Source organism: Ammospiza nelsoni, chromosome 22 (genome assembly GCF_027579445.1).
Source record: "Ammospiza nelsoni isolate bAmmNel1 chromosome 22, bAmmNel1.pri, whole genome shotgun sequence".
In the NCBI taxonomy this organism is placed as follows: Eukaryota; Metazoa; Chordata; class Aves; order Passeriformes; family Passerellidae; genus Ammospiza; species Ammospiza nelsoni.
Genome location: NC_080654.1, coordinates 2,002,336 through 2,015,058, shown reverse-complemented (window position 1 = coordinate 2,015,058; position 12,723 = coordinate 2,002,336). Strand labels below are relative to the sequence as shown.

The 12,723-nt window shown below is 40.3% G+C and overlaps 1 protein-coding gene across 1 annotated transcript in view; it reads left to right on the top strand.

Annotated features, from left to right (window-relative positions):
• Positions 1 to 268: 268 nt before the first annotated feature.
• CFAP74 (cilia and flagella associated protein 74) overlaps positions 269 to 12,723 on the top strand; it is a 35,037-nt gene continuing 22,582 nt past the window's right edge. Inside the window, exons 1-14 of the mRNA XM_059487449.1 lie at positions 269 to 446; positions 501 to 554; positions 938 to 1,028; positions 1,450 to 1,596; positions 1,790 to 1,888; positions 3,309 to 3,413; positions 4,511 to 4,684; positions 5,284 to 5,394; positions 6,560 to 6,662; positions 7,365 to 7,522; positions 8,020 to 8,227; positions 8,624 to 8,806; positions 9,452 to 9,622; positions 10,080 to 10,198. Coding sequence (XP_059343432.1) covers positions 269 to 446; positions 501 to 554; positions 938 to 1,028; positions 1,450 to 1,596; positions 1,790 to 1,888; positions 3,309 to 3,413; positions 4,511 to 4,684; positions 5,284 to 5,394; positions 6,560 to 6,662; positions 7,365 to 7,522; positions 8,020 to 8,227; positions 8,624 to 8,806; positions 9,452 to 9,622; positions 10,080 to 10,198 — 1,901 coding nt within the window. The remainder of the gene's footprint in view (positions 447 to 500; positions 555 to 937; positions 1,029 to 1,449; positions 1,597 to 1,789; positions 1,889 to 3,308; positions 3,414 to 4,510; positions 4,685 to 5,283; positions 5,395 to 6,559; positions 6,663 to 7,364; positions 7,523 to 8,019; positions 8,228 to 8,623; positions 8,807 to 9,451; positions 9,623 to 10,079; positions 10,199 to 12,723) is intronic.

The window sequence follows — 12,723 nt, the reverse complement described above, 5'->3', positions numbered from 1 at the left end:
ACTGAGCTGATTGTTAAAAGAAAAAAAAAAAGGAAAAAAAAAAGGCAGAGTCCTTGCTTTTCACCAAGAGATTTATTATAGTTGATTCTCAAGATGTGTAACTAACACACAGGTATTGTATCCAGTCATTTCACATGCATTAAATGCATACTGAATGCTGTGAATTCACTCCTGAGATAGTCACCACTACTGCAAGTTGTTGGATATTTAATGTGGAAAACATGTTCTTCTTTTTATTCAGCCTGGTCATTTGGAAAGAACTGTCACCATGGAAGACCAGGAGATCAGTTTTAGTAAGGGAGAACAGCAAATATCTCCTCTAGTGTTCCTAGAGGAGGAGGAAGAAGAAAAGGAAGAGGAAAGCAAAGAAAGAGAAGAGGAGGAAGAAGAAAAGGAAGAGGAAAGCAAAGAAAGAGAAGAGGAGGAAGAAGAAAAGGAAGAGGAAAGCAAAGAAAGAGAAAAAGAAAGGCTAGAAGAGGAAGAAGAACAAGAAGAGGGAGAAGAAGAGGAAGATGCAACTGATCAGCTCTTTGACTTGGAAGAACACTGGGAAGGTGAAAATGAATTGTTTTGATAACTCACAAAAAACTGACATTAATGTAAACTTAATGTAAGATAAGCATGTTAGATCATTGGCCAGAACCTGACAATACATTATCCTCCCTTGTCCCCCTCCCTATTCTTGTCTGGGATTTTTCCACATAAATGGGATTCTTGGTGACACTTTCACATGAAGGCAGAGAACATTCTCCTGTTCTTTTGCAGGTGTATCTTAGTCCTGTGTGTTTTGCCATATGAATTTTTTAATGTACACTGCAGTAATGCTATAAAATGTCACATCTGATTCTCCACACTGTGACTTGACAGCAAATATAGAAAGCTTTTAAAATTTTAAAATTCAGTCTCTTTATTAAGCTGTTTTTTTAATATCTGCTAGAATATGAGCTGAAAGAAGAGCTGGATGTTGATGACAAGATGGAAAACAAGGACACTTTTGAAGATGCTGGAGACCAGTCTGATTCTACCATGTAAATACCTTGTTCCAGTTCAAACAGAATTTTCTCAGTGGTGCTGAGTGACCAGCTGTGTATGACATGGCTTAAACTAGTTTAAAATGTTCCTGTTCAATTGTAAACTATTGTTCAGGAACACTAAAATTGCAAAGCCAAGGTGGGATCAAGAGAAGCCCCAGGCATTTTAAAACAAAGACACATCATTAGTGCTTTCAATGAGGGTATAAATGTTCAACTTTAGATATCCAATACTGAAAATCCTGGCTTGAGTCTATGCATGCAAACTTCCTGTGCTGTTTGTGTTCTTGTTCTTCATTACCTATAATGGTCTTATTTATAAGTTCTGCTAGAATAAAACAAAAGCAGGAATGTAAGGATGTTAGACAAACTTCAGTTTCACATTGTTTCTTTCTTGGTTGTGTGTTCCAAGTCGAAGGCAAAGCTCAGAACACTCTTTGGGCAGAATTGGTACCATTCAGCCTCTGAAGTCTGCAGACAGAATTCACTTATCAACCTCACTGAGAAGCCTCCAATTGTTCAATGACAAGGTCAGGGAAAAGAAACTGATGGTCCAAAAAACCAGGTTAGTGTTTAATAAACATAATCCATCAGCACAAATCCCCAGCCAATACTAAGATACTGTGTCCATCTTAAATACTGGAGTTTATAGAACTATGTATCTGACAGGAGTCCTGGCTGTGAATCTTGCCCCCAAAAAAAGAGTTTTACTGAGAAAAGAACCTACAGAACATAACTGATGTGTTTCTTTCTTGCAGTGACATGCTGAGTGCCTGTCGGCTGCGGAGCAAGATGCTGGCAAAGCAGCTGGATCATGTAGACATGGAAATAGAGAGAGAGGAGGAGGCTGGCAATGTGTAGGTAGAGAGTATTTCTGGATACCAGGGACTACAGGCATCCACTATCTTCATCTGTGTGTAATTAATGAGATAAGAGCAGGAAGAGGTGGAAACTTGGGAATGGGTAGGAAAGAGGCATATATTTTAAAATGTAACAACAGGTACTAAATCAGCTTAGCCCACTGCTGTCAATCATGTCAATCTTCTGTCTGATGAATCAAGGTGCTGTGACACTCCTGGAGGTCATGGCTTTGCTTCTGGTGATTATTCAGTCAGGATTTCTATATATGTGTGTGTGTTTATTTTAATAAATGCACACATACATGTGCCATTCCTTTCTTGTGTTGTTCTGGAATGCAGGAATGCCTTTCAGGAGTAGCTCTGCATACAGGAGCTGCTCTGAAACACTTGTGCTATCAAGTGGGAGGCAATTTACTGTACTCTTCACATTTGGTTTAAATAGAAAGCAGTGGGTGGCTTGTGTACCAGGAGCCAGAGGCTTGTGAACAAACTTTGCAGCTGCATTTCTAACCTGTGTTAATCTCCAGGTTAGAGCAGCAATGAATGAGAGAGGAAGGCAGGTTAACTGCCAGAATGGCAGAGCTGCTTAAACAGAACTGATGAGCTGATGCAAATGAGCCTCCTGAGGTGGTGCAAGTGGGATTTCAGAGACAGTAACAAATCCCAGCAACGACAGAAAAGCAGTGTAGGGTTTATCCTTATGATGGGTCACATGGAGAGGTCTGGATATGGAAAAAATAGCAATTCTCCCAATCTCTCACATTTAGCAAGTGTCTAGTGGAGTGAGAAGGCTTGATAGATTCCTGGCTTCTGAAGTTCAAGAACTTTGTGTTTTAGCAATAATGCAAATCCTGGCTGCCATTAGCACTGCCAATGCCAATAGAGAAATGTTGAATTTAGAGGAGTAGCTGCAGGTAGAAGATCCAATTTTCATTTAGAGGATGAGAGTTTATGTTGAGTATAGTCAGGCCACTGTCTGTGGATCCTGTAGCACAATGTTTGCTAGTTCTCCTGGGGAGAGAGGGAAAATAACTGTGTGGGAATGCTGCAGTTGTAGGCTAAGTGTATGGAATATTGTAGTACCATTTTAAAAGCAAACTCAGTCTAGGTTCTCTAGGTTCACCTACGCTTATCTTCATGAATAATACTACTTTTATCAGTTGAGAAGTGAATAGTTGCATTGAGCTACTGGTCAGTGCATTTGAAATTCTCATCTGTTCCTTTCAACCGGTGTATAAGAGTTTAAAGAAAGCTCTGCCTCAAGAATGGACACTTAAAAGGTTAAACAAGAGGCTGCATAAATTACTGGGATTGTGCTGAATAAATCTGAGCCTTAGAGCTGTGTTTTATTCTTGCTGATCTTGCAAGGGGGGCTCTGTTCACGTTTCTGCCTGATGGGTTCTGTCTGGCTCTGCAGTGCAGCCGTGTCCCGCCTGCAGGCCGTGAGCAGCCGCCTGTGCACCGAGCTGGAGAGAGAGAAGGAGCTGGAGCTGAGCCTTGCTCTGACACTCAAACAAAACTTGTAAGTGAGGGCATGAAGAAAGTGTGCAGGGAATCAATCTTTATTACCTTCTTCATATGCTCTTGGATGGATTCAAAAGTTAATCAATAGAGAAATTGCTTGTAAATACTGAGTTACATCAATCCAGATCAACTTTTAGCTTGCATGGTTCATCCCTTACAAAGCTGGATGATGTGGCTCAGAACCCAAGTTAGCTTTGCACATGTAAATAAAGTTTTGATTTTATTATGAGAGGTACATAAATTGTGACCTAAACAGGTCTCATTTGAAATGTAAAATAAGATGGACTAAAGTAAATCTGCCTGTGCATGAGCATAAATAGTTGTAATTTATGCCTCTTGGTGGCTTTATAGGGCATAAAGGAAAGGAGAGAAAATGAGCATGATGGAGACATTGTAGCAGTACTGTGTATTTTTATGCCAAGCTAATACTGCTGCTGTAATTGATTGTTCACACATAATAAATTACTGCTTTTTATCAGACAGAGTAAAACTGTCTTTTGCAGGAGGCAACAGGTGAGTGTGTTTGTATTTTGGTACCACAGGTATATCAAAGGAGGAACACAGGCATGAGCTTCTAGCTGTGATTAGCCAAGTGGTTAAGCAGCATACAGTGTGTTCTGCTGCAGTGTTGTGTAATAGCTTCAAAATGCTTGACTTGTTTATTGTGTGATTAGCAATACACAGAACAGATTCATGTACTCAGCTCTCATATCTGGTTCCTTCAGCAAAGCACAGAAGAATAAAAGCTGTGGCCTGTCTCTGAAGTTATTTATTGTTGAAGGAAAAGCTATTTTTAGAATTTTTCTTGATTTTCATCTTTTCATCTAGGTAAATGGGAGAAACAAAAACTTGAGGTTTATTTTTTTACCTTTTTTTGGACCAATATTTTTCATGTCTTTGAAAGGAATATTGTATTAGATATGAGCCTTAGTCTGTGCCAGTAAAAGAGTTTGATTCAAAATATGTTTGTAAATAATAAAAGAAAACATGGTTACATGTTTATTTCCCCCATAGAGCCTTCCTTACTCAATTTATCACCTTAAAGTGAAAGAATATCAGTATCCCAGTGAAAATAATTCACACTTTTTTTTAAAGGCTTGAGATGTGGCAGATAGAAACTGAACAGGAAAAACATGACATCCTCCATGAAAAACTTCAAAAAGATGAGGAGGAGCTACAGATGCAATACCAGGAGGAGAGAGAAGTGAGGATTTGGAAGGAAAAAATAACAGCCCTGCAAGCAGAAGGAACACGTCGGACTCGAGAGAAGTAAGAGCCTCAAAGTCAGAGCCTGCTGCCTTTCTTGTTTTATTTTCAGCCAGTTCTCTGCTGCAGGTGCTGAGATTAGCTGGTTCAGATACTGCTGCTACTGTGTGTCTTAGCTGGGTGTGCTTCAGGAATATTTGATGAGGAAATGCAATTAAAATAAGAATTGGCCGCGGCCTTGCAGTTATGCAAGTAAAGATTTCTGATCTGTGGGAATAAACCTAATGAAAAAGAAAAAACTACAAATGCAGGAGGTTTTATCATAGGAACTGAGGTTTATTGGATCAGACTAACTGCATGTGTCTGCAGTGCTGTTGCCCTCCAGGACCTTCTTGGCTTATGAGTCCATTGAGATTTCCTGGAGCAGAAGCAGACAGCAAAAAGCAGAAAAGTGCTCTCCAAAAGCAGAGCAAAAGTGTGTCAGTCTGTGGCTTCTGTGAAGTTTATCACTTTGTCTGTAATGTGGGGAGTGTGGAGAGTGGACAAATGTCCTCATTTCAGCACATATTAATGAACTTCCCAACCCCACCCTAGGTCTCACTGTGTTGGAATCAAATTTTCCTCAGTCCTGCTGCAACTGTTGGTTTCTCTGTTTTTTGCAGAAGAGAGAAGGAAGCCCAGAGAGAACGTGAAGAAAGAAATAAAAAACTCCTCGAGGATGCCAAGAGGAACCATGAGAAAGCAGTCTGCTTCCTGAGGCAAAGCATGGCCAGGTGGGCCTTCACTCCCTTCCTGTTGTGCATTCTCTGCTGGCCAAGACTTTATCCCCCAGTCTTTGAAAAATAATGATTTTTCTGTAAGTTATATTTTCTGTTTCACATGGAAATCTCATGCCAGGTACAGTGTGGTGAGGCATTGAGATCTTTTAGGGCAAAAAGGATGTGGAAAGAAGAAAATCCACTCAGTGTCCTGTCATGGCCTCCACATTCCCTGGAGTCTCTGGCATGAGGGCTCTGACCTAGGAGGCACTGATGATGATTTGAAGCATTTTATCTATATATGTGCCATTAAATGAAGTAGTACAGCTAAAATCCAGGTTTGAAACCTGCCCTGTGCCATTCTGTCCTCTCAGAAATGTGGTAAAAAAGCATCAATGGATTGATGGACCATTTCCTTGTGCTGCTGCTCTGGTTGATTTTAAATTAGATGTTCCTTCATAGATTGATGTTTGTGTTATTACTCTGGTGTTGAATTATTTTGCTGCTGAAGAAACAGAACATCCGTTACTTATTTTTATATATATGTAAATATATCTTAATATATAAATAATAGGACTTAATTGTAAAATTATTGAAATAATTGTACTGTTTCTATGGTGTCTTATTTTTATTAGATGGTGTGTACAAACTGATCATAATTAAGAAAAACAAAATCAAATAATTTTTTTTCTTGACAAATATATCAAACATATCAATCTTAATTGTTTTTATGGTTTCCTATTATATTTACTGGAATATTCCCAGGTTTGACTCCTGCCCACATATTTCCAACTTGTAGAGTTCTCAGGGTTATTTTTAATGTGGGTACATGTGCTTGGCTTGTAAAAGTTTGCTACATAAGGTTTAGATACTGCTTATATGAGCAACACCTGAATTCTTTATTTTAGCAGCCAGTCATATGTCATAACATGAAACACATTCTTCATATCCAAAATTTTTTAAAAAATTAAAGTTGTTGAGCAAAATATTTGAAAACCTGTTGGCACTTGGAGCTCGAGCAGTGCCGTGTTTGGAGGAGCTGCAGCTGTTCCCTGCAGTGCCCACCAAGCAGGGCTGTGCAGCAGCAGTGGCTGCTGGCAATTACTCCCTGGCAGCTCAGACATTCTATTACCCAGAGCTTTCCAGGATGAGAGCCTGAAAGATTTGACTTTGCTTACAGAATTCATGAACAAAATGCAAAGGAAGAAGCGAAAGCTCAGGAGCATATGGAGAGAAGGATCCAAGCTGTGCTTTCCCTGAAAACCAGCATCACTTCCAACAGGGTACTGCTGCTGGGCTGGGATGGCAGTGAAGTCACTGCCTTCTGATGCTCAGTTCTCCTTGCAGAGCTGTGTGGGGGTTTTTGATCACATCACTGACCAAACCCCTTGAAACTGGGGGGAATTTAACCATTGCAGGGATCTGTGTGGGCAGGTTTTGACATTCTGCTGATGCAGTTTATTCTGTCAACAGTCTAGTTGTTCTGGGAGGGGAACTCTCTGGGAAATAATGCATGCTAAAAAAAGTTCTCTGGAAGTTCAGCCAGAAGGATTTCCAGTTATTTGGATCCCAGTGCAGAAATATTCCACATGGAGAAAACATATGGAAGAAAAACAGTTATTTGAGAATTTAAATAGTATAAATTAGGAATTTCTGAGCTATGCTGCTTTGCTTTTCTATTTCTGTTCTGTAGGATATGAGGGAATGATCTTAATTTAAACCTGATTTGTTTAGAACTGTTATCTTTTCATATTCCTTCACTAAGCAGCACTCCAGGGGCAGGCCAGAAGGATAGAGAAGTAGCTTGGACCTAGTCAGAGCTTTCTGCATCTCAGCACCCCAGAGAATATTACAGACAATACCTTCTGCTTCAGAGACATCCACCACAAAGGGATACTTGGATAAGGGGACCAGCATTAGATCATCTGTTTTATATTCTTTAATATGTGAATCAAACATGTAACTGGTTTGTGTGACTCTGATAGGAAAAGCTCCAAACGCTCCAGGTTTTGAACAAAGCAAAGGCCTTGGAGGCAAAGAAGGAGGAGATGAAGATGAGGGAGGCCATCCAAGCAGAAGGAGGCAATGTTATCAAGAAAATTTTTCTCCATAAACGACAGCAAGAACAGGAGAAAAGGAAAGAGTGAGTGTCATATCCATATCAAGCTGTGCCTGCTCCCTGGAGCTCAGTCAGGTCCTGAAGGCAGAACATCTCTGATGGTGCCTGGAGGGGGTGAAGTCCCTCTCCCACTCCGTGTGTGACACTTGCTCAGTCTGTTCCTGGGGCCCTGAGCTCTGCCTCAGGGCTGCTCAGATCTCCAGAGCCCCGTGGGTGTTCTGTGATCGACTCCTCCGGGAGGGGAGTTCAGTGACCCCAAACTGGAAAGCTGAAGTAACTGTCCCTCTTCCTCCCCTGAACACTGTGAAAGTCTGTATCAGCCTTCTAAAACACTGTAACTGAGTATATTTAGTCTGCAAAAATGTATAAACAGCCTCTGAATCACTTGGTGTCTTGGCACAAATTACCACTGAACCCAACTTGCTGTTTAGCTAAAAGGCTCCAAGGGAACTGGCTTGTAGTTAATATTACTGTTAAACAACCATGGTTGGGTTAATATTTCTTACAACTTTGGATTACAGAGCTTTTAGAGAACAGCAGAAGTCGAGAAAAATGGAGATTGTGTCTCGAATTTTGCAAGAAAGAGCTCCTCCTCACAAGCAGAGCAAAAGTCAGTCCCCTACTAAGGCAATTAAGGCTCGTGGTAAACTTGAGGATCCTTTAATGCAGAGCAGGAAAGCCTGGCAAAGTGAGGAGACCTGCAGACATGCAGATGGAGAAATATCAGAGGTAATCAAAGGCCTAGGAAACAACTCTCTTTAGATTGTTTTGTTTTGTTAAACGTGCAGGTCATTGAATTCTGTTAAAAAATAGCACAAGCAACAACCAAACATGAGACAGTAGAGAACAAGTGGAGAGTAATTAACTCATCAGATCTCTCAATATCTGTTAGTTTCCTTTTTCTTGAAGGAAATAGAGTGACTTTTAATGTAAAATTTTGTCTGTATTCAGTGTTTTAAGAGGGGATTGGCCTAAGTTGGCATCTTTGACCTCTGAGCCAAAGGCCAAGAGGCAAAAAGCCAAAGACCTGTAATTTTTGTGTTAAAAGATCTCCTCAGAAATTGATAACTGTTGAAGTAATTGTAATTTTTAACTGTATTTTCAACTTGTGTTCTTTCACCAAAGCTGGGGTGCCCTCCATTAGTTTATTCCTTGGCTGGGGAGGGAACTGCTTCCCAAGGAGAGAGTTCTGAGGACACACCCCAGGATGTGCTCCAGGAAAGTGGTGATGAGGACACAGAGAGGGACAAGACCCTCCTGGTACCTGAGTTCCCAGGACTTTGGAATCTGGAATTTGACTTGCACAAGGTAAATGTTGTGGTATCTCCTGTTAGAAACAGAAAAGAACCTTGCTTGAAACCAATAATTGTGTATTTTGCAGTTAAAATGCAGACATGATGTTATTACATAGATGCAGAAATTCAGATGTGAGAATATCATCAGTCATTGCTGTTTGACACTGTTCTGGAGGAGTTTGTTCTCTCAAAGAGAAAACAGTGCTTTAGGTTTAGTTCAGAAATCTGTGAAGACATAAATCACATTATGTTTACTTCTTTGAATTTAAAAAAACTTCAGAATCCATCAAAAAGAAATCATGTCGGTACATATTCCTAGACTTGCATGGAGAAGCACTGGACCATGACTGAAACATTCCAGTGAAGTCAGCTGATTTTTTTCTCAATGTTTAATAAGTTGAGAAGAAAATAAAACCCTTAAAGTGCAGAAAAGCTAATTCTGCCATGAAAAACATGATTTTCTAGTGTTGGGTGATGAGAAACTGCAGAACAGACAGCTGAGAATCCATTTAATTCTTCATGTTGAGGTTGGGATGCTGAGTTTGACTGGAGAGAGCCAGACAAAGGCTGGCCAGGTGCTGGAAGGTTCCTTTTGCAGATTTTTCTACTGGAGCTGCAGATTCTGTGGTCTGGTGGTTTTCTGCATGTTCCTTTTTAGGTGGCCAAAATTGAAGATCCAACACAGTTGGCTCTCAGGACAATAAGGACACAAATGGCTAAGAAAGAAAAGGAGAAACTCCAAACTGGAATTCTTTACAAGCAAAGTGTGCCTGCCCAGGAACACAAGGGCTGTGCTTTCCACAGCAAACCCAGCTGCATTCATTTCAAGGTCAGTGGCCCTTCTGCATGGAATTGTAGAGAGGAATCTGCTGGAGCTATATCCCAAAGTCTTCATAAAAAATCTGTTCCAGCTTTTAATAGATCTGTAGTGAAATTTGAAACTGCTCTTGCCTTTTTCTCTAACAATCTCTTTGATAGATTAAATAAGTTACTTATTTTTACTATCTAAACTATAAATACTTCATTTTTTAGGGGAGTTTAAATACTGTCAGAAGGGTGAGCATATGATCAAACCTCCTGTTGGATTGTGTTGTGTTTTTTGAAGGGCAGCATGACTGTACTTGTATATTGTTTGTAAATACATTATTACTGTAAAATAATGTCCACAAAGAAGTGGTGACTTCCATGCAGGTAAATCTCAGTCAATTAACAGAACTGTTAATAACTCAGACCATGAATGTGACATCATGTCTCTGACACTCACCTGGTGTGTTTGGCATCCCAAGGATTTTGATGTTGGTCAAATCTACAAAAAGAAGATAATTTTGACAAATGCATCCTACAGTGTTAATTACTGCAGGCTGGTGGGAATCAGTGAATGTCTCAAGGACTCCATCAGTGTTCAGTAAGTAAATTCACTGCAGACTTGTTTGACCTTTGTACCTAAAGAACCCAGTTCTGCAGTAACTGAAATTTCTGCTTGTTGTGGGTTAACCCTGCAGGCAGAGAAACTCCACAGAGCAGCTCCTCGCTCCCTCCTCAGTGGGATGGGGGGGAAAATAGTCAGACTTGTGGCTTGAGATAAACAGAGTTTAATTCAACAGAAAAGGAAGGGAAAAAATAATGAAATAAAGGAAATCAATCTCAGAGCAAAGAACACTTCAATTGCAATCCTGTGGTCTTTCCCATCAATCTATTCCTGTAATCCTGCTGCCAGGTTATGTAATGAAGCACTGTGTCTACTTGGGAGATTGCAAATTAGTCTCAGTTTAACTATATTGATAATTTTATCTCACTGTTTATAAATAAACAAAAGGAGATATCCACAAAATGTTTCTTTTTAAGAATTCAGACACCAGCTCTCTCTGGAGCTGGACTGAGCCTTTAAATATATAAAAGGCAAGTTGTGAAAAGTAGTATTTCTCTAAAAATGAAGTAGTGAAAAGAATTTACTTAACTGGAATTCTGTGAAACAAACAAACAAAAATTATTGTAGTCTAGCCTAAAAGTAAAAATGCTAAAGCTCCTGTGTGTAAGTGAAGCTTATGAACAAATAGGAGACATGGAGGTGAATTCCTTTGGCTTACAGAGAAAGTTCAGGTTTCAACCCTTCTGCTGGCCTGGAGAAGGCACCTGTGGGACAGTTTAGTGACACCCCAGGGAATAAATGAGTTGTTTCACCACTGTAAGTGATTTCATCTCCAGAGCTCCTTTCCCAGCTCCCTGCCCGCTGTCCTTGTGGGCAAAAACCACACCTGGAATTTCTGGATCATCTGATAAGGACAGGATGCCCCAAGGTGAAGCCATTTCTTGCCTACTTTGTCCCCACAAGAGTCCCCAGGAATGTGAACAGAGAGTTCTTGACTGAACAACTTTCCTGGAGAGCTGGAAAGTCTGGATCCATCTGCTCCAGAGGTGTGGAACTCTTAATTCCCAGCCTGGTGGAGGTGGATGATTGAGCAGGACACAGCAGAGCCCTTCAGCTCCTAAACCTGCTCTGCTCCATGTGTAGCTCCTGGCTGGTTCAAAATCATGTGTGGGGATTTAATTTTGACCCACTTACACGTGTCTGATTTCTGTGACAAAGCCTGAAGCTGCTAATCCGACAAAATGAGGGTTTCCTGCTCTCAGAGATTGATTTTTTTTTTTTTTCTCTCATTTAGTATGTTGGACAATTGCATATGGTAAATCAGCACCTCTGGTTTTTCACTAAAAATTAAACAATGCTTTCTGAAAGGCCCAAGTCTTTCCTTGCTGTAATTGCCTTTCAAAGTACTCTCCAAATATCAAGAATTGTGAATGATTTTTCGATGTCTGATAAATTAATTAACTTTTTAAAATTCAATTGGTTACCCTTACATTTGCCAGCAGGATAGCTAGCAAAAATAATCTAGGATTTTGTTCTCCATTTTCATGTTATTAATAATTTGATCAGCAGAGCACAGACCTGTGGACTCTGATCTCGATAAAGCTTATCTCAGGTAGAACCAGACATAAATTGTTTGTTACAAAATAGTTTTGCAAAGTATTTTGAAAATACCCAGCAGATCTACACTGCCATGGTGTCACTGTCCTGAAATCAGTGCCCAGGTATTTTCAGACAACACCTGGGAGCTGTTATCAGTGACAGGGCTGGATTTGCTGATAAAAAGCTTTATTCCAGTGCTTAAAATGAGCAGCATTACACCCCATGGAGCCACTCCTTAGCACAGTGGTTCTGTGTGGGTTTCTGTGTCTGACACTTTGTGCTCTAAATCAGAACTATTTTATCAAGATAACATTTGAAATAAAGAACCATTCCTTCAAGTTCTCCTCAGGAGAAACTGCCAGGATCTGTTCAGAAGCGTGCAGGTGCTTATTCTCTGTCTGCATTTTAAGCTCCTAAATGCTGAAGTGTTTCCCTTTCTGAAAAAGTTTCATTTTGCTTTGCTTTGAGTTTAATTTTGTTTTGATAAAGCTGTGAAGGGCGAGTGTGTTCCATGTCTCACTTGGCTTAGGGGCTCCCATGGCTGACAACACTTCCTTATCTCCTCTGGCTCCTCTGCCAGGCTCCAGGAGTGCCTCAATAATTTCATTTACAGTGCAGCTGTGAGATGTCTTGTCTTCTGATGGGCATTTTCCCTGCCTCACACAGACCATGAAATGAGTGGCAGATTCTATTCAAGATAATTTTGATACAGCTGGCAACAAGCAGCACATTCTCTAATCATCTGCAGCTCCCTCCTTGGGTTTTTCCTCTTCATTTTGTGCTTGGACAGGGGAGATGTTACAGAGCAACATTAAAATGGATAATGGGAGAAATTGCTTCCTAATTGTCTGACTGGGCAGTTCCACCTCTTCTTGCTGATTTTGAGCCTCAGCTTCACCTCCTTGGCTGCAGTCCCTGTCTTGCCTTTTAAAAGCACTTGGAGTCTTTCTGAATAAAACCTT